At 48.7% G+C, this 25,868-nt stretch overlaps 1 protein-coding gene across 1 annotated transcript in view; it reads right to left on the reverse strand.

Moving 5' to 3' along the window:
- LOC144722650 (rho GTPase-activating protein 7-like) overlaps positions 1-17,072 on the reverse strand; it is a 155,299-nt gene extending 138,227 nt beyond the window's left edge. The window contains exons 1-2 of the mRNA XM_078600918.1: positions 16,692-17,072; positions 490-2,109 (exon numbers count right to left, since the gene is read on the reverse strand). Of these exons, the coding sequence (XP_078457044.1) occupies positions 490-1,989 (1,500 nt within the window). The 5' untranslated portion in view covers positions 1,990-2,109; positions 16,692-17,072. The remainder of the gene's footprint in view (positions 1-489; positions 2,110-16,691) is intronic.
- Between the last annotated feature and the right edge of the window lie 8,796 nt (positions 17,073-25,868).

Genomic DNA, 25,868 nt, shown 5'->3' on the forward strand with positions numbered 1-25,868 from the left:
CTCCTTCCGTGGGTCAGTCTCTAACACACGGGTTTAAACGCTGTTCTGCAAGAATTCTAAAATAATAATCCGTCTCATGACATGGTGACGACAGCAAGATTGGCATAACAGTGGGGAAAGACGAAAAAAGAAAATATTCTCTCAATATAATTCGCATTTTACAGACCAAAAATAGTTGTTTCTTTGTACAATGCAAATACTCATTGTTACCAAAACTCATTGGTTTCGGGAACACGGGGTAAACTTAAACCGCGGCCGAGTTTGATTAAAATGCAGCTGCGATGCTTATCCCGCCAAGCTCTCTTTCGCTCCAGACAAGCCTGTCTCGACATAATTGAATTACATAGTTCAGACAACAATGAAAAACTGGCTTTCGCGTTACGAGGTTTCCTTCAGGTCAGCAGTACCTGAAGGCGACAAACAACAGGGGACACAATACACCGAAGTGGCAACTCTCCCACGTACACAAGGCTCCCCACTGACCCTTACCCCTCTCCTGACGACCGCCGCCGTACGCTGCTCGTTGGGCCCAGGCTCCAGTTGCACCGGCTCCTCCACGATGCGGAGGGCACCGTCGTTTGTGTTGCTCTCGGCATCCGAATCGCCGCTGCTCCACACCACCACCGCCGCCGCCGCCGGCGGAGGAGGAGACTGAGCAGGGAGACGAGGGCCGCCACCGACAACATCTGATTCCCGTGCGCTTTTGATTCCGCCGGGGCATTCGGCACCCCCACAATGTGCACCAGCCAGGGCAGCGTCCGTCATGAAGTCGTCAGAGTAGCCGGTCATGTCGGGCAGGGGTCTCTCCTTTCTAACGGTGGCATCTGATTTGGTGGGAGCTGGGGGGGAGCCAGAGCCGTCGTCGAGAGGGCGAGGAGTGGCCGCCGCCTTACTGCGGTCATTGCGCCTCCTCTTGCGTGCCACCACACCTGTGTGGACGATCTCGGCCTCATCGCTCAGCTCCGCAAGGCTCAGGGCCTCCGCGATGTGATCACCTTCATCCATGCCAGCCTCGTGGTGCCTGCCGAAAATGCGTTCCGGGCCCTCGCTCCTCGCCTCCTCAGGGATAGTGTCCAAACAGAAGAGCTGGCTCACAGTGGGTGCCAGGGACGAGACTGGCTCATCCGTTTGCAGCAAAGCACCACTGGCCTCACCCTGAGCCCCCGAATCAATAGAGGTTTCCGTCATACACGCCGAAGGTGTCGGACTGGTGACGTCAAATTCAGCTGTGACGTCTGGGTCCTTCTCAGTGTCGATGGAAGGCAGAATGACTCCACCCGTGCTGACGGGCAGGCTACAGCTATCGTTGTCCCCTTCCTCGTCTGGGCTTGTCGTCCCAGCCACACTTTTGGCGATCAACTCGGAAGCCTGTCCATCTGTTGTGATCAAACCCGCGCCTTCGGATGGGAGGTCAGGGCCTCTATGGTTACCGTGTAGCTCATGCCGCCCGTTGGCAGTCACAGCCACATTGTCAGCGTTTCCCGCTAAATCCGGCACCTCGTCGACGGGAATTGCAGCGTCGTCTGGCTGATCATGACATTTTTGCCAGCTGGGATGGCCGCTCTGCCGTGATGTCGTGGAGGCACTGAGAGAACAGTAGTTGCCCTTGAGTGGGGCCTCTCCGCCAGGGCCCATGGGGGCTTCACCTCCTGCCGACGCCACCGAAACCACCGCCGTGCCTCTGTCATTCAGCAAATCCTCGCCGCCTTGGAAATCCAGGGGCCATGCAGCATTGGGAAGGCGTCCAGACCGAGCAGCCGGCGTATCGACGCGCGCCCGCGTGAACTCCGCTCCGTTGGTGGGCCCAACAACATCACTGCCGCTCAAGATGGCCGCGACCTTGGCGAGGTCGGCGCGTGCCGCCCCGCCCGCGTAGCCCCGGCAGCAAGGTGCATCGTGGGAGCTGAACATGTGGTCACCGGGCCTCATGGCACGGGCTGCACGCCTGATGGAAGTGACGGGACGGCTCTGCTCACTCCTCTTAGCCATGAGCGGCCATCGCAATGGTCGCACCGATGCCTTCTCCTCTTCCTCCTCTCGCCGGCAGAAGCTGCCCTCCCTCCCTCCTCCTCCTCGTGCGAGTCTCTATAGCAATCCGCGAGCGAGCATCTGCAAAAGATTTTACAGAAACAGCCACTGGAAAAGTAGCAAACGTTGCAAAAAAAAATACATTTGAATATGAGCTGTGTTTTACGATGACATGCCACAATGAGTATTGCAAGTCGTGAGAAAACTGATTTATGCAGCAGTGAAGAATTACTTTAACATTTCTTTTTTTCCATTCTGTAAACAACTTTACGTCTGTAATACATACAAATTATAATGAAACATTGACTTTTTAACTCCAACCTTAAAAGATATAATTTACGTGTAATCTATATTTCACACATATTAATATGCATATTTACATGTATTACACTGTTTGGCCAAAATGTTAATTGTCCCAAATATAATCCGTGAAATCAGTTGCATTATTTCCCAAAGAGGGGCTGGGTAATGGATTACTCATGGACAACGCAATGAACCATAAGTAAAAGATAACTTTTCACATAAACCACCTTATCTTCTGCCGTGGACAGTCTCACTTCAATAGCAACACTGATGTTGTCACTTACGAAAATGACAACAAAAACAAATTAATCTCCTGAAAGTTGAGATATGCACACTAAATCCCAACGTCGAGACTCCCATCCGCCAGAGTTATTTTGTAAATGCCATTGCAAAATGCCTGCCTTCGAAAAGCCCCCATTTCCCTACGTTTAAGTGCATCAACTCTTTTTTTTGGACAGGATACAGTTTGCATGAATTGAGCGCATGGAGGCTCCCTGCACATAAAATTTCCAAGAACCCAGGTGCTCGTCTCTTTACTCGCCCCCATATTGAATGTTTTCCGGCACCGCAAAGAAAATTTATTTCCTTTCGTTTGGCAGGTCAATCCCTTGCACGAGCAAACAACAACACCCTGTCCCAAAATCCTTAGCACCGCAAAAGGCATTAGAAACTCGGTATTGCCAAAAAAATAAATGCTTGTCGCCGTTTTTTCCTCTTTCTCATTTTGTTTGTCCAAATTCCCTGTGTCCGCCCGTGTCCGGGAACACATCAGCGATACTCACAAAGGCGGGGGGGGGGGTAGAAGGGGGATGGAAGTGGGGGGGGTGCAGTTGCCGACCGGAATGAAGCGGAGCGCCGATGCGGGATGAGGAGTGTGGGAAAACATCGGCGGAAGAGGAGAATGCAGGGGCGAGTGGCCTCACGGGGGAACACTGTGGGGGCCCTCGGCAGAAAAACCAAAAACTCCCATCCAGAAAGGCTCATCAATCCCAGATGTGCGTGGGGCAGTGCTAGGGGGGTGGGGTTAAAGAGAGGGGAGGTGGAGTGGGGGGGGTGGATGAGTGGCGAGGGCCCAGAGAGGAGCGCTGGGGGACGATCGCTGGAGTTGAATCGTGGTACGTGCACGGGTGGCCGCGTGGCCACGCGGTCGTGGCACGCTCGCCCCCGAGGCCCTCCGCGTGGGCGTCGATGGTTGGGTTCTCACTGCCATGCAGTTCAAGTTCTGCGGGTGTAACCAATCTGATCGAACGCTACTTTGAGAATTCAGTAATGTTATTTGCAAGAGCAGAGTACTTGGATGCAGGTATTGAAATATACATCGTATATTTTCTTGGTTCTTTTGGTAAAGTCACGTAGAAGGAAAATAATAACATAATAAAAATAAAACATAATAAAATAATTCTCACGACGTTTCGGCCACAACGCAGACTCTGCCTTCTCGACAGACCTGTTCTCCACCTGAAGACGGCTGCTTGCGTTGTGGCCGAAACGTCGTGAGAATTATTTTATTATGTTTTATTTTTATTATTTTCCTTCTACGTGACTTTACCGAAAGAACCAAGAAGATGAATCCCTGCAGTCACGAAAGCTTTAAATTAAAAAAATACATCGTATACTTTAAATACGACACACAACTGAATAATCATCGACCATCCTCCATTGATTGTTAGGCGAAGGACTCCTCAAGCCATCGCCCTTCCACACAGTCTCGTGACTAGCCTGTTGCGTAGGCATGTCGAACGTGAGCGTTGTACGAACGGACTTCAACACGCCGGTCAGTGCAGGTTTGAAGGGAGCACGTTTAGACTCGCCTCTTGCCGAGCATCCGACTGCCGTAGGGGCGCCTCTACCCGGTATCGAGGCGTAAAAAGCTCCCGGGCTTCTTCTTCACCGCCTCAAGGCATATTCTTAGGTTTTTTTTTCTTTCGGTAAAGTCACGTAGGTAAAACATTAAAAATTAATAAAAGTAAAATAAATAAAAAATCACGACGTTTCGGAGGCAACACAAGCTTCCGTCTTCAGGTGGAACCGTCACAGCCACGACAGCTGTATCAAGTAAATGAGAGATTACAAGAGATTACGCCTCAAGGCAGTTGCCCCCACTGAGGACGACCCAACGAAATAAAACACAAAAATTAACAAACTGTCTCCATGTAGCCACAATCCCCGTGGAAATAAAAAGCAGTTGACAACCCTCTGCGTGCCTCCCAGCTGGTTAAATAAAGGGCTGCGCTTGATAGAATCGTGCATCTGAAATGCATTTGGGTATCAGCGTTTGGCAGCAGGAGGAGAGTGAGCAGGCAGAGAGAGAGAGAGTAAAAATGTTTCTGGGGGAGTGAGTGGGAGGCAGGATTTGAATATCGGGAGTTGGAGAAGAGAGCGGAGCTCTGGTCTGAACAAAAAAATATATAAAAAATGAAACTTTAAAAAAACCCGTCATGTGAGCGCAGGCCGGTGTGACGCACGTGTGAGCTGGGGTTTTTTTTAGGCTTTTTTTGTGCCACCGCTGCCTGCGTGGACATCTGCACGTGGACCATTACCTCACTCGTGCCAGACGCTGCACAGCAAAGCCACGCTCGTTGCTTTAATGAGCGACTACTGCGCGTACGTGGATGGTGGGTGTATTACACGTAGGACTTGCTCGTTTGGGCAAAGCGTGGTACGGATGCTGAATCTTGTATCATCACTGAGGACGGACGAGAGAGAGAGGACCCCTGGCAAAGGAACAGTGAGATTGCCTCCATGCTTTGGTTTTGCTTTTCATTTGTAATGTTTTTCTCGAAACATTCTTAAACTAATACAAAACAAGGTCGATCAAAAATGTTAAATAAGCTTTAAAAGAGTCGTTGCCAAGTTGGGGCCATTTAAAGCTCTTGTGCAGTACCCACAATGCCCAGGGGATTCCGATCCCTCTCTCAACACAAATAATTGCATTCGTTCAAAATGTGGTGGTAATTTTGTGATTTTTTTTTTAACAACACAAAGTCATCCCTCTATCTAATCACTTCCAACAGTTTTTCTTTCATGCTATCTCTTTATGTCATACGTTCTCTTCGCTGTAATAATTCAGCGTCAGCTTATCGCTAACTTTTACAGGCTGGCACTTGAGCCAGGTGGTTTCAGCTAAGCTCAGGATAACGACGGCAAATGAACGATCGTGTGTTTGAAGGAGGTCCCGCGTCTTCAAAGACACCGATCTCCATCAGCAGATTCCACGCTTGCACGAACTCACAATCTGCTGCGTTATTAATTTCACCTTCACCGCACGTCGCTGCGTGGGGAGAGTCACAGCCCCGTTGGCGAGAGAGCCAAGCGGCAGAAGTTGTTTTCGAACGACGGGCCCTTTCTGCCGTCTCTCACGACCGGCAAAAGCCAAACCCCAGCCAACAACACGTGGAGTTTTCATTTCTCCATTCTTTCCTCCTCCGCATCCGTTTTTTTTCCTTCCTTGCCGTCTCCTTTGCTGGAGGTGGGTGGGGGTTGGGAGGCGAGTGATGGTTCTTCTCTGGTTGGCTTTTTTTTGTTGTCAATGTCTGGTGTCTGGAAAAGCGAGACAGTGTTGATGTCTCGCCGCTCCACTCCGTGGTCGCCTTTTAGCGTTGGAGGCGGCCGCCTCTCGGCGCTGCGGTTGAGGCAGCGGAGACTTGGCGCATTTCACCGCTTTTCGTTGGCCATTGGCATTTCTTTTTTTAACGCTCCCACCTCTTTTTTTTTGCACACGCGTGTCTACATGCATGACGGCGGTTGCCTACCCAGCGCCACGTGCCCTTGCTTAGGTTTCCAATATCTCACGAGGTCAGGCACATTCCGGACGATTTGGTCACATGTGTGTACGGTCACATGTACATTCATGCATATATGACAGTCATGCGTGTATGACTGCTCATGTGTGAATGCCTGCTGGAAAGCAAAGTTAAAGACCTAGTGACATCATTTGAAGGTGTAAGAGTACGCTGTTGTGTCACCAGCATTTTTGCCATTTCATATGTGATACTACCAAATACTCTAGATTTGATCATATTAACCTGTTAATTGAGGTTAATATTATATAACATTCTCACTGAATTAAAGTAACACAAATTTAAGTTTAAGTGAGATATACATAAATGGGGGAGTGGAAGTGCAATGGTTAGGGCTTTGGGCTACTGACCTGGTGGCCTGAGTTTGGTTCCTTTCCAAGCGATATCTGAACAAAGCTGCCCTCCGCTCCTTGCTGCTGTTTCTCCAGCCCTGACCACCCAAGTACAATTAACAAAAATCCCTCAATACATTCGTCATTAACACTGTGGCCTTAAAAGAACAACATATTTAACAGTTTACGTTTCAGGCAATGGCTCTAATTCATAGCACGTGTTTTTGTTAACTGTGCTTGTCCATGACTGGCAATGCAGGATCACCATATAATTGTGCTCAATTTTGATGACCATGGTAAATTATGAGGATATAATCCCCTCGCCCGACACGGGGAGGCCTATCATCCAGCAGTGGATTAATAAGGGGGGGGGGGGGAGAGCTATGAATTTGCGAGCGATGGTGGCGTGTCGCTATAACAGACACGCCGCGAATTCACGGAGCACCTTCCCTGCGCAGTGCGGCCACGCAACAATCCACGACACGAGCACACAGCGGCGGCGCCGGCCGAGGCCACAGCAAACCACTCCTGGAGCAGCAGCAACAGCAGCCTGGAGCAGCAGCAACAGCAGCCTGGAGCAGCAGCAACAGCGCAATTTGGCTCCGGTCGTTCTTAAGCGCAAAAACGTGGACGGCTCTGCTTTATTTTCCCGCGCAGCTGCTGCGGCTATTAAATCGAAATTAACGAGTCTCAGAAGCAAATTATTTTGGAGCAGGATCCGGGATTAAGACACAACCGGTAGGCATCTAATCTTAATTTCGGTAGGCATCTCACACTCCACATCGCCCCTTGGTATTACACATGGAACAGTCCACGGCCAAAAGCAGCTCATGCACACACGAAGGATGTAGTGGAATGTTCCAATCCCTGTGCGGGGGTAGCCGTGACATTTTCATTCTACATCTGCACTTGGGTGCTTGTTACCATGTGCGCCACGGCATACAAACGTATCCAGCGGAGGGCTCTTGGAGGGCCCTGTGGCTCGCTATCCATCTCGAGCTGGCTCAGCGCCACGCATCGCAGCCGCGCGCTGCCTTCACTCCAGAGCCGGCCCTATGGGCACCCCAAAGCAGTGCAGAGCAGAGGTCGCAACCGGGTACCCGATACCCGTACCCTACCCGATACCCGGCCGGGTACGTGTAGTCGTTTTCGACCCTGGTGCGGCCGGGTACGGGTACGGGTAGGCCATGAGTCACTGGTGAGTAGCCGTTTGTCACTCATTTTGGGTAGGGTACGGGTACGGGTAGGGAACGGCTACCCGTACCCGGCCGGGTACAGATACGGGTACCCATTTGCGACCCTGGTACGGCCGGGTACGGGTAAGGAATCAAAACCCGTTTGCGACCTCTGGTGCAGAGTCTAGCAGCAGAATGCAGTGTTTGGTGGTGAGCACGCACAAGCGCTGGGAGTGGGGAACCTACAACGAGGGTTGCCACCTGTCCTGGTTTTCCAAGGACATTAGTTGTGATTAATTGTTAGTTGTGCAATATTTGTTCTCTGCATTATTGATGTGTGTTTTGTGGCTGTGCTAACGCACAAAATAACCGGGCAACTGGCTAAACGGGGCCATCCATGTATCAAATAAAATAAACTTAAAACTTTACTAAGCCATCTTGTGAAATCTCTAAGTCTACCCGGGACGTTAACAGTCACTGGCATAAAATACACCACTTAAGACGATGCATTTGCATGTGGTTATCCCCTCTTCTAGTATTGTGAAGATATTCGTGCCCATAATATGTCTGGATTCTTTGTGACTCATAGTTGCAACCCTAAACCTATTCCCGTGGCCACGTCATTTCATGGCCACGAGGCCTACTACTTCGAAACGGCCCACAAACGATATTTATCCATCACTGAAAGGAATTTAGTGGAGCTAATCGGGTACTGGGAGTAATCTTTTTGACTGGGCAACAATGGATTTCTATGTTTCGAGGACTCCGTCACATGTTGTCTTTCAAGTGGTTCTAAGTACAACCCATGCGAAGAGTCCTAGCATGATCAAAGTTTTGTGTCGACTAATGTGTGGCCTGTCAATGTTATTTCAACATCCTATTTGGCTCTGCACTACGGCAGGATCAGTCCCATTGACATCTCTGCCCAGGGATTGAGTCTGAAATGAAGCAACGCGAAATTTCTGCCACTCCTCAGAACGGTCGATAATGTCTCAATCATGAAGCACGGCTCCCACCCACCCTCCCTCCCTCCCTTCCGCCTGCCCGCCCAGACTCTCCTCACGACCGGGAATTTCCTACGTTCTGTGACACATCGCCAGTCCGCACGCGAGCGTGCGGGTGCATGCATTTGAAAAAAACGAGTCAGCAATTTCACCATGCCGCCGTGTGACCTAAATCAAACGAGTCTAGGGCGCGAGACACACCATCAAGCAAAGGAGAGGCTCCCTCCCCCCAGCGGAACTGCAGCCAGAGCTCAAACACATTGGCATGAGACGCTGATGAAGTGTCGCATACCATTTCTTGTATTAATGCACCGTCATGTTCAGAGCATGGGCCCGTGACAAATACACCCGGAATGCACCTGCTCTCGTCAAGATCTCTGAAAGCGAAGCAGGCTTTAGTCTTGTTAGTGCTTGGGTGGGCAACCAGTATTCATGGCGTGTTATCATACGGCTACTGCAGAATCGTACTACGTCGAGGGCATTAGAGCAGCAGTGTAGCAAAATCCATTGTTGGTATGTACTTCTATGCTCTCGTGTCTATGCTCCCCGCCTTCAACAACCCCGCTGGCCAATGTGGTGAGGTTTGGTCAAATAACTCCCGTGACACGCATGGTGTGGGAGGCCCTCATCCAGTCGTGGATTGACAAAAATGGCAGAACACGTGCATACGGGTATATTTTGAGATACCTTTATTTACATAGGCCGCAATATTCCTCCTCAGAGTGTACATTTTTGGTTAATCAAGATGTAACGATGCGTCGAGTCATCAATTAACACGAATTATTGTGCTCGCCAGTGTCGGGCTGGCAATTACGAGTTATAAAAAAAAAACTGTTGCAGGTTTAAAAAATAAATATTTTCACAATTTTATTCCAGGAGTTTTATTGGATTCACATCTCTCAATGAAGACATTTCCATTCACAACTCTCACAGCGAGCATTCCACCACCCCGTGTCATAGAACAGCCCCGGAAGATAATGTCACCAGGCTCTAATTCTAGATTTGAATCTTTCGTGACTGCAAGGATTCATATTGTTAGGTTTTTTCGGTAAAGTCACGTAGGTAAAAAAAAAATAACGACGTTTCGGAGGCAACACAAGCTTCCGTCTTCAGGTGGAACAGTCACAGCACGATAGCTGTACCTACGTGACTTTACCGAAGAAACCTAAGAATATGTCACCAGGCTCGTTCTGAAATCACCGAAACAAGCCTCTATATCCAGTCTCGGGACTCACCTTTTATGCCCCGTGGCATCAAGACTCGTTAACCCAAAATGTGTAATACTCCACTCAAGAGCTGAATAAGCCAAAATAAATTGTATACGATTTTGTGTACAGTCTCCTGATAATCAGTCTGAGACCATCAGTTGACTAAAATCCGGATTAGGACTCAAGTTCTAAGAAGTGCCAGGTCAATGCTTTGACACAGTATTAGCCCACTGAGCTACTCAGTTGTAATATGTCTGACTATAAGTCTCATAGGCAGAGATGGCAATCCTGCTGTCATTTGAGTTAAACCAGGAATCCCTCTTCCAGTAAATTTTGGGGCAAAATGCAAAGTGTTTGAATCGCAGAACGTTATGAGGGCTTTCTAAGAATGTCTAATTAGAGGTGATCATATGGCTCAGGGGACAGAGTTGGTGTCACTGAAACCTGGGTTCGAATCAGTATTCGTAGAAATAAACCATATTCTAAAGTATACTGAGTTGATGTTCTCAGCTTGATCACCAATAACTGCACACAAAGCCATCACGTTACATTTTGTTTTCACTTGAGTTGAAAAAAAGTTTCAACTCTGACAATAAAACGTTTGGTTGACTGCCGGATGACCAATCAGCAGGGCTTATGGATACAAGATCACGTGACAAGATCTCAGAAGTGGTTCTGTGTTATCACCATCTGCGGACCGTTCTCAAACAGGACAATGCTCGGCTCTGTAAAAGTTTGGCATAGACATTTCTTTGTCTCATTACACAGATAGCATAACTTAATTGAAAATGAGATAGAAGTCAACAACGAAATAAAAATAAATACAAATATCTAATGCCACAAAATCTAAGCGAAGACACCCTTCAGGTTTTGATGACTCAGAGAAAATACCTAAAGCTGACACGGTCAACCCAAGGCCACCTCATGGAATTTGACGCAAATGCCTGGTGCTCATAGAGCCCAACTGAGCTATCCCTTAAGATTAGTACCATTCAGTATAAATGCCTTGGGCTCAGAGAGCCAAATTAATGTGCCCTCAGGATTCAGTTGAGATGTCTAAGCCTCAAGCATTCCACAGTAAGGCACCGTAATGCAACGCAGACGCAGCCTCAGGCTCGGTGGGAGGTGGGTGGGCAAGTGGGAGAGCGCACTTGTTTTACGCACGATCGTAAACGACACCGACGCAACGTCACCCCAGGCCTCATTTCCCACGACACATGCACGCACCGCTGGAAAAAGGGGGCAAAAAAATCTAACGGGGCTTAAAAAATCAAGCCGTGCGGATTCATACGCTAGGCACGAAAGCTAAAATTTGAGCGGTAAGATAAAACCGAAACCGGCTTTAACGCGCACACTTGCAACTACTACACGGCACACAAGCAATTGCTACACGGGACTTTTTTTAAAAAGGGTTCACAATAATAAAGTTGATGACGCACCCTTGCATTGCGTGCATGAGGCCAGAATAAATGTTTCAGCAGAAGGGTTTGGCGTGTTTTTTTCTCTCTGTGCTGCACCGGTTGCGAGGAGCCAACATTTTTCAGGCCGAGCGGCTGACGTCAGACGGGAAAGGAGGGATGTGGATGCCAGGGGGGCGAGCCCGGAGTCCAGGATGGGGCTCATGATGGCTTCCATCTGCACACAGGTTAGGGGTTAATCGAGATGCCGAATTTCCACATCGAATTTGGAAGCATTTGCACCGGAATTTTTCTCAAATCCGATCGATTCTACCGCGTGATTTTTATGGCCGTAAGCGCTCGACAAATGAGCAATTGAAATAGAAAAACAGACAAAGACACAGACGTGTAAATATCCACATGCAAAAAAAGCACAAAGATTCCCATACAACCTTATAGAGTGTTTGGGCAATTTCTGTTAGCAAGCATCTATTCAGGCCACACATTTAATACTTTGAATATGTCTTTTCTGTTCAGGAAAATTATTTCACAAGCACACATACAACTGCACACAGGAGGAGCACTTACAAAGTTGTGTGGTAAGATAAATAATCGCTCACTAATGCGCGAATTACATTGCACTGTGTGCATTTAATGCCACATTAATGCGTGGATATATGGGATCTGACCTGATTCTTCCCTCGGCCTACTCAGCCTTAAATGGGTGACCTCAAATCATAATCATCAGCCGTCGAAAGACAAAGGTGGCCAGGCGCATGTGATCCTGGTCAAGCCACCTCTCCATGTGCTGTGCCACTCGTCACAGCGGCTTGGTAACAAATAGCGCCTGCCAGGTCATAGGGCTATAATAAGAGAGATCTCTGGTGATTGAATATTAAACAAATACTGTGCTAAATTATTTAGAGCCTTAGCCAATTCACTGCTGGATAAAGCCTCATCCACGCGGTTTTGGTCAGTGTGGATTAGTGAAGGTGGTGGGGCACAAAACCAGCTCGGATATCACTGGCCATCGACGTTTTCCACAGCCTGGAATGAAACTCAGGTCACGGGGTTTATAGCGCAGTGGATTAACCACTGGGCCACTCCATCCCAAAACGTTGTGTGCATGTACTGATCCACAAAATAAACATCTTGTGAGTGAGTGGACTGTACATAAGCAGCTTCTGTATCTGCTGCTGCTGCACAAAACAGACAAGCGAGTGTATTATTGTGCCTCCGTCGCCGATGCATGTGATTGACGTGATGGCGATATTTAAAACAAGCGGCGAGTGCTGCCAGGGAGCACGCAGTCTCATCTCCATTTAGGGCACGTGCTGGCACAAGCCGAATGGAATCCAGCGGGCATGGCCACCCTCCCCGCGTCTACACGTAACCCCGGCTGCCGAAAATCACGAGTCCCGATGCTCCGACACGCACATCTTGTGACACCAATTACCCCGTCCAAGTCAATGCTCGTTTTTGTGGAAGCCTAACGGGCTGAGGACACACACAAACACACGCGCACACAGAGAGTCCTTCTACTCGGAATGCATTTATTCGGCACGGCAGCAAATTCCGGACGCCCACCTCCGCCCCACCACTGGACGGGCAAGACGGGGGAGCTGCGTTTTTCAGTCCTTTTCAGGAACCGGGCCGGCGCGCTGAAGCCTGCTCCGTCCTCAGCCGCTCAGAGAAATGCGTTGCAGATGCGCGACGCGGCAACGGCCGGGAGTCGCGGCGCGATCAGGGGCCGAGAGGCCCAAGCCTCGTTTGTCATCCCTGACAGCTCCGGCTGCGCAGAACGCAAAACAACGCGGCCGGGGACGCGAGGCTCCCTCGCGCCACATTCCTCCGGCTCCTCCGCCGAGCACCACTGGCTCACGGCGGCGGTGGCAGTGGAGCCTCGCGCGGTGAATTTGGGGAGAGACAAACTTTGCTCGCACGTACGTAGGCGAGAGTTGAGAACCGGTCGGCGAACCGTCGGGCGTATTGAGAGGCTGCAGTCCAGTCAGTGACTTGGCAAGATGATAAATGTGAGAAAATTATGCGATCACCTCCCAGGATGATTTGCTGGTGGAGAAGAGTTGCAGAAATGTTAACGGCTCAAGGGGCAGGTGGAGGATAGGGAGGGTGTGAAGGTGCTGATCCAGGCTCATAAACCTCAAGACATTCGCTACGGCAAAAGCTCATTGACCTTGACCCTCCCAGCCCCCCAAAAAAAAAATTTACCAGAACACGCTCCCCAAAAACTGCAACTCGGCAGACCACGGCCCCTCTTGTTGAGCTGCCACTGGTTTTCAGGACATTCCGGCTCCCTCGTGCATTCCGCCACCGCAGAGTGAGCGACTTTTGTTTTTCTCAAGTGCCAGTAAAGTCAACCAGTTCGTTGGTCCCATGGCCGACGCGTCATCAGCGAGACAGAGAGAGGGAGAGCAAGCGACAGGCGCGTGTCATCGCCCCCGATGTCAGCTGTTTGCCGGCACTCGCCCCCCCCCCTCCACCCCCCCCCCCCGAGCCCTTCCAACCTCGCTCTCAACTCACCCCCATGGACATCGGCCGCACTGCTGGAACGCGAGGCCAATGACGGCGGAGCGTGACCACGGCGTGGCCCCGCGCTGGCGGCTGCTGTTCGCAAGCCCCACTCTAAATTAGCCCCTCGTCAAGTGACATCTGCTCGTCATGGTCCCGGAAAAAAACATCCTCGTGAGAGGCACGTACGCCAGCAAAGCGATTTGAAAAACAAATGGTCTCACAGTTTGGTTTTCGGGCTCATTTAGAGCCGGAGGAGACTATGAGGAATGGTTGAGAGATTAATGCTTTCTGCCCGTACCTGCGTTCCCCGTCTGTTTCCCACATATGCAGATTGGATTGCTGCGTGCAATGTGCGGGTTTAACTGCCGTTGTGTGATTTATTGCAACAGAAGAGCATTTTACTCTTGGAGACAATCCAAAGGCACTGCTCAGAAGCCACTCGCCGAATTAATTTCTAGTACGGACATCAGTATTCACTTTTGTGTCAATGGCCAAGACTCGGGTTATTTTGGAAGAGAAATCCCCCGCTCCTATGTGCAAGATCAAATAACTGCCAAGATCAACTGAGACTCGTCGTCAACCTCATATTCATCATCATCACTCCACGACACGTAAAATTAGCACCACGTGGTGTGGCTGCGTCCTATGGCTATACTGACTTGCCATGGGAATGTTGACTTGTCACCAATCACTTGGGATTGCACAAATATATGCACGTGGCCTCGCATTCATTTCAATGTGAGAACAATTTGCCTTTACGACTCTTGGATTACAAAGTATTTTTGAGAACAACGGTAAATCGGATCGCTTTTTAGCACCACCTACAGGGGAGAGTAAAACTCTACGCAATTCGTGAATTCATTACAATTCACGACAAGCCAGTCTGATGAGTGTGCATTACCTTGCGTGTGTACCGGACGCGGCATTAAAGTAAAAGCCATTCTTGTTGCTATTTATCAAACGTGTTGGCAGTCGGCACAGCTGAGAGGCATGGCCTCAGTGAGGGGGGTAAGGCCGAGGCTACACAGGGTCATGCGCCATTCCCCTAATAATACCCAGCGGGCAAAGACGACCACAGACCCCCTGGCCAGCTCCTACCACTTGGCCAGTTGCCCGCCCCCCCCCCCTTTCTGGTCGTTGGTGGGGGGGGGCATTCAGACGCACGATGTATAAATATAAAAGTTAATTTGCTCTCAGCCGGGTGGCACCGTGGCAGCGCGCCCGCCTCACTTGTCGCAGGGTCATAAGTTCAAATCTCGGACGTGGGATGACTCAACCCATCCATTGTCCATCCACGGTTGATCAAATTGATTATCGCCTTGTGCTAACTATCACGGTGATTCCATTGTAGAGAATCTGCTTCGTGTGAGAGGAATGTGGAATTTCCAACACTGGCTCAGGAATGACGGTGAACACGAGGACAGTACTGCCCAATGCTCGTTTGAGTTTGGAGACACTGACCTCATTACGCAAGAAAGACTGACTGTAAAGATGGATTGTCATAGCCATCGCATGCCGCTCTGAAATACTCCACAATGTTCCAGTGGTCGGGTCTATAAATCACGTAAAAGCAATAATGCACATTTGCTCAAAATAAGATGCCTTGTTGATCACTTTATGTAATAAGATGTGAATCTGTTGTGTACCGTCACACAAGAGCCCATAACACATAAATCAAAGACCTGCTTTGTCTCTTGGACCCAGGGCTGCATCCTTGGGATAACGGTCTCATGCTGTGGAATGTTTTTGCCAATGGAAGCAAAATCAGACGTATGTGTGTGCGCTCCGTAGTAGATAGACCCCTGTTGATGTCGATAGCGTAGTGCGTTCTCCATCACGCCATCACTTTGCCACTCAGTGGACTCTTCGTGGAATACCAAGCGCCTGCCATCCACGCTCGCTGCTGCATTTCCATCATTTCACCAACTAGTGAAGACGGCTGCTCGGCTAGCATCAAGCAGTCCCACTCGCACGGGGTGCACGGGGACGAGGGCAGAGTCTCCTATAACTCAAAGCGACTCCTGCAGCCGACAGGAACAAGTCATGTCGGACATCCTAGATGTATGACGACATGGGCCAGAAGCCTTATGTCCGATCGCCGCATAAGATACGGACGAGTTGGAGCCAGGGGTTGAGAGGAACATGGAGCCACCGGCAGAACAAGCGCTCGGCTGCCGCTGCTTCTCTAACGCGTCCCAGATGCATCTCACCGTGGATATCGGTCACACCGAACAATCATGGACTGACCAATGGCATATGGCACTAACAGAGGTGAGGGGGAAAATAACCATGATTAATTCATATTTATAGCCTTTTTAGGAATCTACTGCTGGCTGGACGAAGGCCTGCCAACGATATGACCGTCATGGGAGTTGTTTGACCATACTTCACCACAATCCTCAGTGATGGCTGATGAAGAAAGCCCATGAACGGTTTCCGATTTCACTCATCACTGAAATTAGCCGTGGCTGGTAATTGAACTTAGGTCACCGGATTCATTGTGCAGTACGCAAACCACTGTGCCATAACTCCAACCCAAGGAACAATTACATATTCCAATAAATCAATACCATCTGACCGTTATATAACAGTTCTTTCTTGATTTGAAGCTTTCGTGACTGCAGGAATCCATACTCTTTGGTTATTTCGGTAAAGTCACCTCAAGCCTAAATAACCTCTTGTTGCAGCAGCTCTTTCTCCTGCCTCAGCAGTTCTCCTGCTGTGTTTGTCTCACCTGATGACGATTGCTTCTGTTGCGATCGAAACGTCGTGATCTATACATTTTCTATCTACGTGACTTTACCCAAAGAACCAAAGAGTACAACAGTTCTGTAAGGCGATGCCGCAGGCAAGTTATAATATTTGCGAATACACTTTAGAATTGAGAACTAGGCAGACCGTTCAGTGCCTACCTTCATGTAGATTAGCAGCGGAGTCCGGTCCGTCACGCAGCTCGCTCCAAAGAGCGGAGAAGCGCGTTCCCCGTCTGCTGCAAGCCACGCGCCGGCACCGCGTTCTCTCCTCCACAGCAGAGGTGAAACGGTACCAGGTCTGGAGAGTCAAAGCACTCTGTCTGATGTGATACGAATGTGTTTCCCTTCTCAGTCACGGCGCGAGGGAGACCTTCTCCTCCAGTCCTCCTCGACGACCAAGTGAGCGAGGTCTTCGTCTCCTCCGCAACGAAGCGAGTCCGTGCCGGCGCCGGCGAGAGGGCGGTGCGCTGGAAACCCAAACCACCTCGGCCACCACGTGTCCACTGCAGGCTCGGCGGCAAGCTCCCAAAAAACTCCCGTCCGTTACCTCCCCGTGGATAATTTCATACAGGCCGCCACCGCCACGAGCCCCATCGTGGGAGCACGCCCTCCTCCTGCTGCTCCTCGCTCGCTGGTTCGCCTCCGCCCACTCGGCATGCGTCCTCCCCACGCAATCCCCCACCACCACCACCGCCGCCGCCACCAACACCACCGCTGCCACTTTCCTCGGCGCCTCCAAAGTCCAGAGATGCCCCCCTCCCCTCCTCGCTCGCCGATCCCAAAACAGCCGCTCCACCCAGCGCACTCCCCACCCGCGTACGGGCGCCCAGCACGGTCGCGCGCCGCCGCAGCTAAATGCTGTTTTTTGTTAGGGCGCTCAATAAAGCATCGTTTGTGCCACGCCAAGGAGGGCGAGGGGAAAATAAATAAAAACGGGCCCGAAAAGTTTTGAACGGGGGCCTCTGAGGCGAGGTGGAAAAATGCCGGGCGCTTGATTTATATTTATATCGCGCGCCTAAATACCGCGCCGTAATAAAACACGCGCACCGAGCAAACTCAGGTAGCGGCTCGCCCATTAAGCGCATAGCGGTGCGCAGGTGATACACATTACCCATGGTGCTCGGGGATTCTTGCAATTAATGCCCGGCGCTACCCGGGGGCCTTTTTTTTTGAAGGAGCCCTTTGTTTATGAATTTTACAAGCGTCATAAAAAATACAAAAAAAAATTATTATAACATATTTTAAAAGGATCCTGCTTCATTTTTCTAGCGGGGAGCAACATTAAGTTGCCCGGCTGAAATGCGAAAAATCCTGCTTAGAAAGTCAATAGTAAATTGCGCTGAACCAACCATGGAACACACGTTACAATGCTGCCATTCTGCAGCCCCCCCCCCACCTATAAAATTAATACGAAGACTGCGGCATGCGGGGTGGAGCCCAACTCAGCAGGGCCAGGCGCCAACAGAGGGCCCTCACAGCACCGTGGCATCAAACCACCACTGCATTGGCCCATACCGCTCGGCCAGACGCCAACAGAGGGCCCTCACAGCACCGTGGCATCAAACCACCACTGCATTGGCCCATACCGCTCGGCCAGGCGCCAACAGAGGGCCCTCACAGCACCGTGGCATCAAACCACCACTGCATTGGCCCATACCGCTCTCTCACAGTGGCCCCCAAGTGTGGCGCCGTTACCGGCTCCCCAATAACGTGGGGCCCCCCTACAGCCCCACTTAATGAGCATCCCTTTACAACGGAGTAACAATGTTATCCAAATCTCAGGCTGTGCTAATTTATCTTTTTTATGGAGGTCTCCACAGCATGGGGGAGGAAGGCTGTTTCCTGTACAGATCCCAGGCGTGATTTGTAGGGGGCAAGGTAAAATTGGCCAAACTGCAGTGATGATCCCGAATAAGGTGCTCTCTAGAAAATTGTGTGGAATTTGTGGATATTTTTTGTTGTTGTATATGATTCCTAAATGGTGCACCCTTTCAATGCCACATTGCTTCACCGCCACAAATGTTGTAAAGGTCACGCTTTCAGACTTTGCAGAGGGGGAACCCTCGGGAAGAGGCTGCTTCATGCACACACGCGCCCTCTGCCGACTCACGGATATTCTGGGTTTTCCCATGATGCTGTGCAGCCCAAATAGAGTGCTTCTCCGATTAACACGGTTGGCAATGTACGCTGGGAAAGAAGTTCAACATACATACATTCTCATATCGGTGAAGACCAAAGCAAAACACTGCATGTGCCCTGGGAGGTGGTCAGCCCCGGGCATTTCCCACAAGCCACCGTCACAGAATTTTATGATATATGCCCGGGGCAGTGCTGGGGCTCAGTTTGGTTTTTTAAAAATCCGTCCAGCAAATAGGGGCGATCCTAAAAGAACAAGTTATTTTTCAGTTATTTTTCATTTTTCTTGATTATTTTGCACGGCAGGACAAGAAAAAAATGAAATGATAATAATAAACCCCAATGACACATTCTGAAAAGTCTGTGTCCACGACACTTTTTTATGTAAATGCATTTCAATTGTTTCTTTTTTACGTGCTTTATATACCCAGAAAAGCCTCACTAAGGCTATTTTGAAGAGGGTCCTGCATTGGAATTATTTGGCCATTTCCCTGAATAAGCTCTTTATGGCATGTGGGAGGAAACCAGAGTACCCGGTGAAACCCACGCATATGAAAAGGCAACTTCCCAGAGCTCCACACAGATGAACTCAATCCACTGCTGGATTGGGATCACCTGGCTACCTTACAGACCAAGCCGACAACACCTGATATTCTCATCGACGAAAATTAAAATACAGCCTTGATTCACTTTGCAGGAATACACTACACCTCGAGAAGCTGTACAGAACAGCGGTCACCGCATCGCACACCTTCAGATACGCTTCTGCGGCTGTCTGGAACGCTCTTCCTTCCGATATGAGGAAGCCACTGAAGCTATGCACTTTTAAATAATCTAGATTGAAAACTAATTTCTTTAGAACTGCTTTTTGTGTTTAGCTTGGTGTCCTTCCCCCACACCATCCGGTTAGCACGGTTGGCAACGAACGATGCGAAAAAATGTCAACGTATTAATGAGTACCAATTAAAGCCAGCGCGGTGCATGCGGAGGTGGTTGGCTATGACCATGCCCGGCCACCTTTATCTCCCGAGTGCAAATACATATTATTTTTTAAATGCACTCGATTGGTTCTAGCACCACTTGCCAGTGATGTTAGCTAAGGCCAGGAATCGTACTCAGGTCGCTGGATCCATAGCGCAACACACTAACCACTGCATCACCACTCGCCACTTGGCTACATGTATGTTGAATGCATGTACGTTATGTATATAAGTTGAAGTTCTTTCGCACCGTACACAGCCAACTGTGCTAATCGGAGGTACGGGGAAGGACAATATATATGAAGATACATACATAAATACACGTGACACACATAGAGACACGACACCTGGCACGCATATGCACAAAGATGTTAATACAACATTTCAAATCCCGAACGCTTGGCTACAATTCCACGGGTGCCTCTATTACGGTGAATACAGCGGCTAGGTAATGGGAACCAAATGGCTTTTTAACGCGCGCTGTTTTCATACCGGCCTAATGATGTTATTAAGCGAGAACACTGGCAACGGCAGCCGACAACGCGTCACAAAGACCTAACGGTCACGCTGCGTTGCACGAAGAGGCCGGGCTGTAGCGAGCCGTTAGATTATGATCCAACGACGACAACAACATACTTGTGCACTGCAATTACAAACTGGGCGCAATGATCGTGTCGGTTAGCAACTCGGCCAAGGTTAGAAATGTCGGGGGGTGGGGCGGGGAGTGAGGTATGGAGGGGAACACCTGACGAGACATTCTATATAATTGTGTCAATAAATGTAATTCTAGATTTGAAGCTTTCGTGACTGCAAGGATTCATATTCTTAGGTTTTTTTCAGAAGCTTGTGTTGCCTCCGAAACGTCGTGATTTTTATTAGATTTTTCTTTTACTTTTATTAATTTTAATTATAATTTTTTACCTACGTGACTTTACCGAAAAAACCTAAGAATATCAATAAAAAGTAACCTACGAGTTAAGCCATGAGCGTACACCACGCAGGGTGGCCTGGCTGCAGTGAAGAATGGTCAGAAGATCTCGAGTCTGAACAAGGGCCCCAGCCCGAAACATCAGCCGGCCGCATATTTTCCTGTTGCAAGGCAGTGCTGATGACGAATGTGCCGATGCGTTATTTGTTTGTGCTTTCGCACTGCTGCCAAACGCATACCGTTCATTTTTGTTGTCCTATTTTGCTCGCCATATTCACCCTCTCCCTGCCCATATACACATGAACCCGCCTGAACCCGCTTCGAGAGCTGTTTACAATTCTACACCCACAATTTGCCTTTGTTTTCCTACACACGGACATCTTAGAGACGCGCGCACACTTGGAACACGACGTGGCGTTGCAGATCGCGTCGTGTGCCAGGGAGCGGGGTGACACGTGCATGGCGGGTTTCCGTAGATTCGCACTGAGCCCTGGTGGATTCCCGGCACGTGTTCATTTAGTCAGCATTTTTTTTTCTGCAGCCATAGTCTTAAGTCTTTCGAATTTCACCTGTGGGATTTTCAGTCAGGTCTTTAGTCTGTGGAATTCATTGAATAAATCAAATATTTAAATATTTAGTCCACTAGTAATTGTTAAATGTTGGTGTGTGGTGCGTACAATCCCACCCCGCCCCACCCCCAATATTATCAGGTCAGAATGAGGGAATTAAACTGTTTATATTCATGTATAACCAATTACCAATGTTGATCTTCTTCATTGCACTGCAGCCTCTAGCAGCATTATTAATGGAGTTAATTTCATCGTCAGCCATGCATCGTCACTCTTGAGTATGTCTATCCATTTTTTTTTTAAATACGCCATTAAGAATTACCTTCGACAATAATTTCGCGAAGAAAAGTTAACACCGCATCTCGGGCGTGAACCGTTGCAAGCCGACAGACGTCCATCCCGCCCTGACGTGTGGCACAGACTCGGGGCCCGGGGCCCAGGGTCCGAGCGGCGGTGGTGAGAACTCACAGACACGGCGGCCACGGGAACCCCCTACACCGAGGAAGGAAGTTGAGGGCCTTATCGGAGAGGCGGCGAACGGAGGCCGATACCCTGGGACAGGAGCAGCTCCGCTCGGGACGCTTGAGCGAAAACGCTTCGCACCCCAGGAAGGCGGTACAACGGGGCTCTCTCACAAGACGTTTCGCTATGAAGCCCGGTAACGCGACCCGGTAACGCGAGAGGTGAACGATACCTGGATCGTTCCTGGGGCCCAACCCACATTGAACAGTGGGGTGGAGTATGGTCAAACAACCACAATGACTGACAGCATGGGGAGCCCTTTATCCAGCAGTAGAACGCCAAAGGGCCGAATTTTATTTTCGTTACGATGATTTTTCTTTAAAACTTTGTTTCTCCATTAGACATGTTATTCCTGACGTAAGAACTCTGGAACACAACATTTGAAAAGCATATATTTAGAGTTGAGTCATTGGCTAAGTGGACTGAATATTTTTGCTGTAGATTTGACAATTTCTTTTTACATACTTATGTATATTTAATGCTTTTCTCATGATTAAACCAACAAACCCAAATTAGGATATATGTCATTGGAGTATTAATTGGAAATGTGTAGTATACATTTAAAAACTTAAAGTAAAAACCCTTTAAAAGTAACAACGCCGATGATGCTAATGACGATTTCCTCTGTAAAGTTATTATTTTCTGCACTGCCATTCAAGAAAACTTCCCACCAGCCTGGGCACAATACAAGGCTGAGAGGTTTGTAAAGTCAATCGATGGAGGCAAAAGCGCAGCCCTACAACTGCTGGCTCGTGACACTGCAGGCAGAAGAGCTTCCACCGAAAGGGAGCTATAGAGAATCCCTTGGAGGATATTTGGCCTACTCTTCCACACTGACCAGATATCCTGGAAGAGATGGGAGTACCCACACTTTACCCCACCACACGCGACTTGTCAGATGGACAGAGGTCGGGGGGGGGGAATTTAAAAACGTTGCCCCATTGTTTCACCTCCCGTGCTGGGAATTCGAAGCAGCAATCTCTGGATTGCAAGCCTAGTTCACTATTACACCAATTCAGCATCCCAAGTTAATTCAGTGGGATCATTCAAAATTCCAGAGACATCTCTGCGCGCTCACCTCCCCTGATGTCCAGGCCTTGTGTAGCCGCTAAGCCCCACATGGTGGGGAGATGTTTAGCTCTTGATTTTCCTTTGGAAAGGGCAGAGGAAAGCGGAGGCACTGCCTGTTTACGGGAAGACCCGTCAACGCAGGAAAACCGGGATCTGTTACATATGGGAGGAAAAGGAGCGGCAGACGTGATGTATACAGGTAGCAAAAGTGAGTAGGTGCCTATGCATGCATGCTCAGTATGATGTTTGTAACATTTAATCCAATGTAATGTAGAGCCCATTATCACTCCACTGCTGGATGAAGGCTTCGCCACACCGTGTCGGTCATGGGGGTGGCTTGACCATACCTCACCATACTAGTCAATGTGGATTGGTGTTGCGATGCCCAGGACTGGTTTAGCTATCACTTGCCACTGCCGTTATATCCATGACCGAGAATAGAACTCAGGTGGGCCAAGTTACTTTGAGCAATGCGCCGACAGACAACTGCGGCCCCCTGCTCTATACCCACGTGTATAATTTACATGGAAGTAAATAATTTAGGTAATTTGTTTGCAGATAAATACTGTAATGAATATACTGTAGCCAAAATAAGTTACAACAACATATGTTAGGCTCTTGCGTGTAGCACAAGGCAACGCGCATAGTTTATTGGACCACACTGGAATACATCTGGTCAACACTGGTGCAGGAGGCCCCGATAAACTTAAAACGTCATTTGACTTATTTGGTGTTGAAACAGTCCCTGCTCTTATTCTTGGGTCTTTCGGTAAAGTCACGTAGATAAGTTAAAAGAAAATAAGAAAAAAACGTATTTGCTATTTTTTCTTATTTTCTTTTAACCTATCTACGTGACTTTACCGAAAGACCCAAGAATATGAATTCCTACAGTCACGAAAGCTTTAAGTCAAGATTTAGACCGTGCTCCATATTAGGAAGCCACAGGACCTATGCACTTTTAACTCACTTCTTTAGAACTGATTTTACGTGTTTAGTTTGTTGTCCTTCCCCCCGCACCTCCAAATAGAGCACGGATGCCTATGTACGGTGCGAAAGAAGTTCACCATACGTACATTTACTTGTGTTAGATTTTATATGTAGGTACATATGCATGGCCATGTGTACTGTAGATAATTCCACTGACACTGACACGCACCATTTACTTTTCAAGACATCCCTAACATCAGGCCACTTAACCCATCACAAAATCAGCAGAAAACGATGGAGATTTAAAACAAACCGCATGTGAAACACTTCTTTATTTATTGTTATAATTGTGTAATTGTACAAATAGACTTTTTTATATGCCTAACACATGTTAGTGGAAGATATTTTCTTAGTATCTAATGTTCACCCCGTTTGAGTGGCTATGCCGTGTTTATTTATGAGTGTCGCTGACATAATGGAATCAGAAATGGGACCTTGTCAACAAACCTAACGAGGACTGGCAAGACTTGTCGCATTATCTCACGTTCAAAGCCCTGTGTATGCTGTTCCCCTAACGTGCGAACCACAGTGTTCTACCAAGACGGTTGCAATCAAACGAACAATTTGTTAAACGAAAACAAACACGTAATTATCCTCGAGTATCTCGTTGCCGGCTCCGTTTCCTTCGCAGTCAGCAGAAATACAAAGGAATTACGGAACGCAAAGGGAAGCGCGCTCAGCGTTTTTGGCCGACGGGAGCTTTTTCATCGGGCGCGGCCTTGGTGATGAACAAATAAGCTTTTTTCTGGGAGGAAGAGTGGGCCCTCCATGGCAGGGAGAGAGAGAGAAGGTGGGGGTGGGTGGGTGGGGGGAGGTCCAGCGCAATGTGGAAGAGATTAACCCAGCGAGCGAGTGGCGTGCGCGTGGGTTTAGAGGCGCGCGCGCGTGCGCTCCTTTTAAAGGCGCGTCGGCCGCACGAGGCCCTCCTTGGCAGCGGAGAGGAGCGGCGCGTCGTGCCGGAATCACATCGAGGGCAAGTTCCGGCAAAGCGCCCAACATCCAACGCGGCGGCGGAATTCCTGGGTGCTGCAATCGGAGCTGGCTGTCAACTTTTCCGCAAAATTGCTCTCAAGTATTCATACTCTTTGCTTTTTCGGAAAAAGTCACGTAGGTAAAAAAAATGAAATTAAAATTAATAAAAATAATTTTTTTTTTTTTTTACCTACGTGACTTTACCGAAAAAACTATGAGTATGAATCCTTGCAGTCACGAAAGCTTCAAATCTAGAATTGCTCTCAAGTGCCGGTTGTCAAACGGTCCGTTCGGTTTTGCTCCCCTTATTAATTGGGCAGTCCTTGTTTCAACTCCCGCCTCCACATTTGCATATTTTTTTTTCTTGTTGTATTACGTTTGAGCCCAAAACATAGCCGAAAGTGAACAGTGTGGAATTGTTTTTTTGCTGATAAAGTTTCTCTCGATAGTTAAACTTACGGCCCTTTGTTAATTCACTGCCAACCACGATATCTTTCGATCATGAAGGATATTTGATCATACTTCTCCGTGCCGGTTGGTGAAGGTGGGGGTGAGGGAGGAGCAAAACATATTTAGATGTCACCGATGTCTGCCACGTTCACCGTGGCTAGGAATCCAACTCAGCCGAGTCACCTCACCACACGCGTCACCTCTCAGGGGAAGAAATCAGATTAAAGCTATTCTGTATTTAATTAATGGATTCTGGTACACGTGGATAAAAGCGTTGATGACTATATCTAATATGATAATTGTTTTTTTACCCTTTTATCTGGCGCCATCTGGTCCAACACCATGTGAGACTAGGCTCTAAGAAAAGCTGTCTCGGGTGTGGACCATCAATTTCAAGGACAGTGCATACATTATCAGAGTTGTGTTTTTGTTTGCATTTCGACCGCAAGTATTGTGGTCAATGCAAACATGACTCCTTGTAAAAAAAATGTGTCAGTTTTGTTGCCAGATAAAAGGGTAAAAAAACAATTATCATATTTTGCTACTGGCAAAGGAGGTTCCAATGGTGACTATATCTAAATGTACAATGTCATTAATATTATATAAAACGGTTAGGTAACATAGCCACAGACATATGCCAGGCAAATTTCAAACACGATTCAAGGGGCACACGATATTTTGTGAAAGCGCAATTTTAATGACATTTTTTTGAATTTGGCCA

This window comes from Lampetra planeri, chromosome 15 (genome assembly GCF_965212315.1).
Source record: "Lampetra planeri chromosome 15, kcLamPlan1.2.h2, whole genome shotgun sequence".
Lineage (NCBI taxonomy): Eukaryota > Metazoa > Chordata > Hyperoartia > Petromyzontiformes > Petromyzontidae > Lampetra > Lampetra planeri.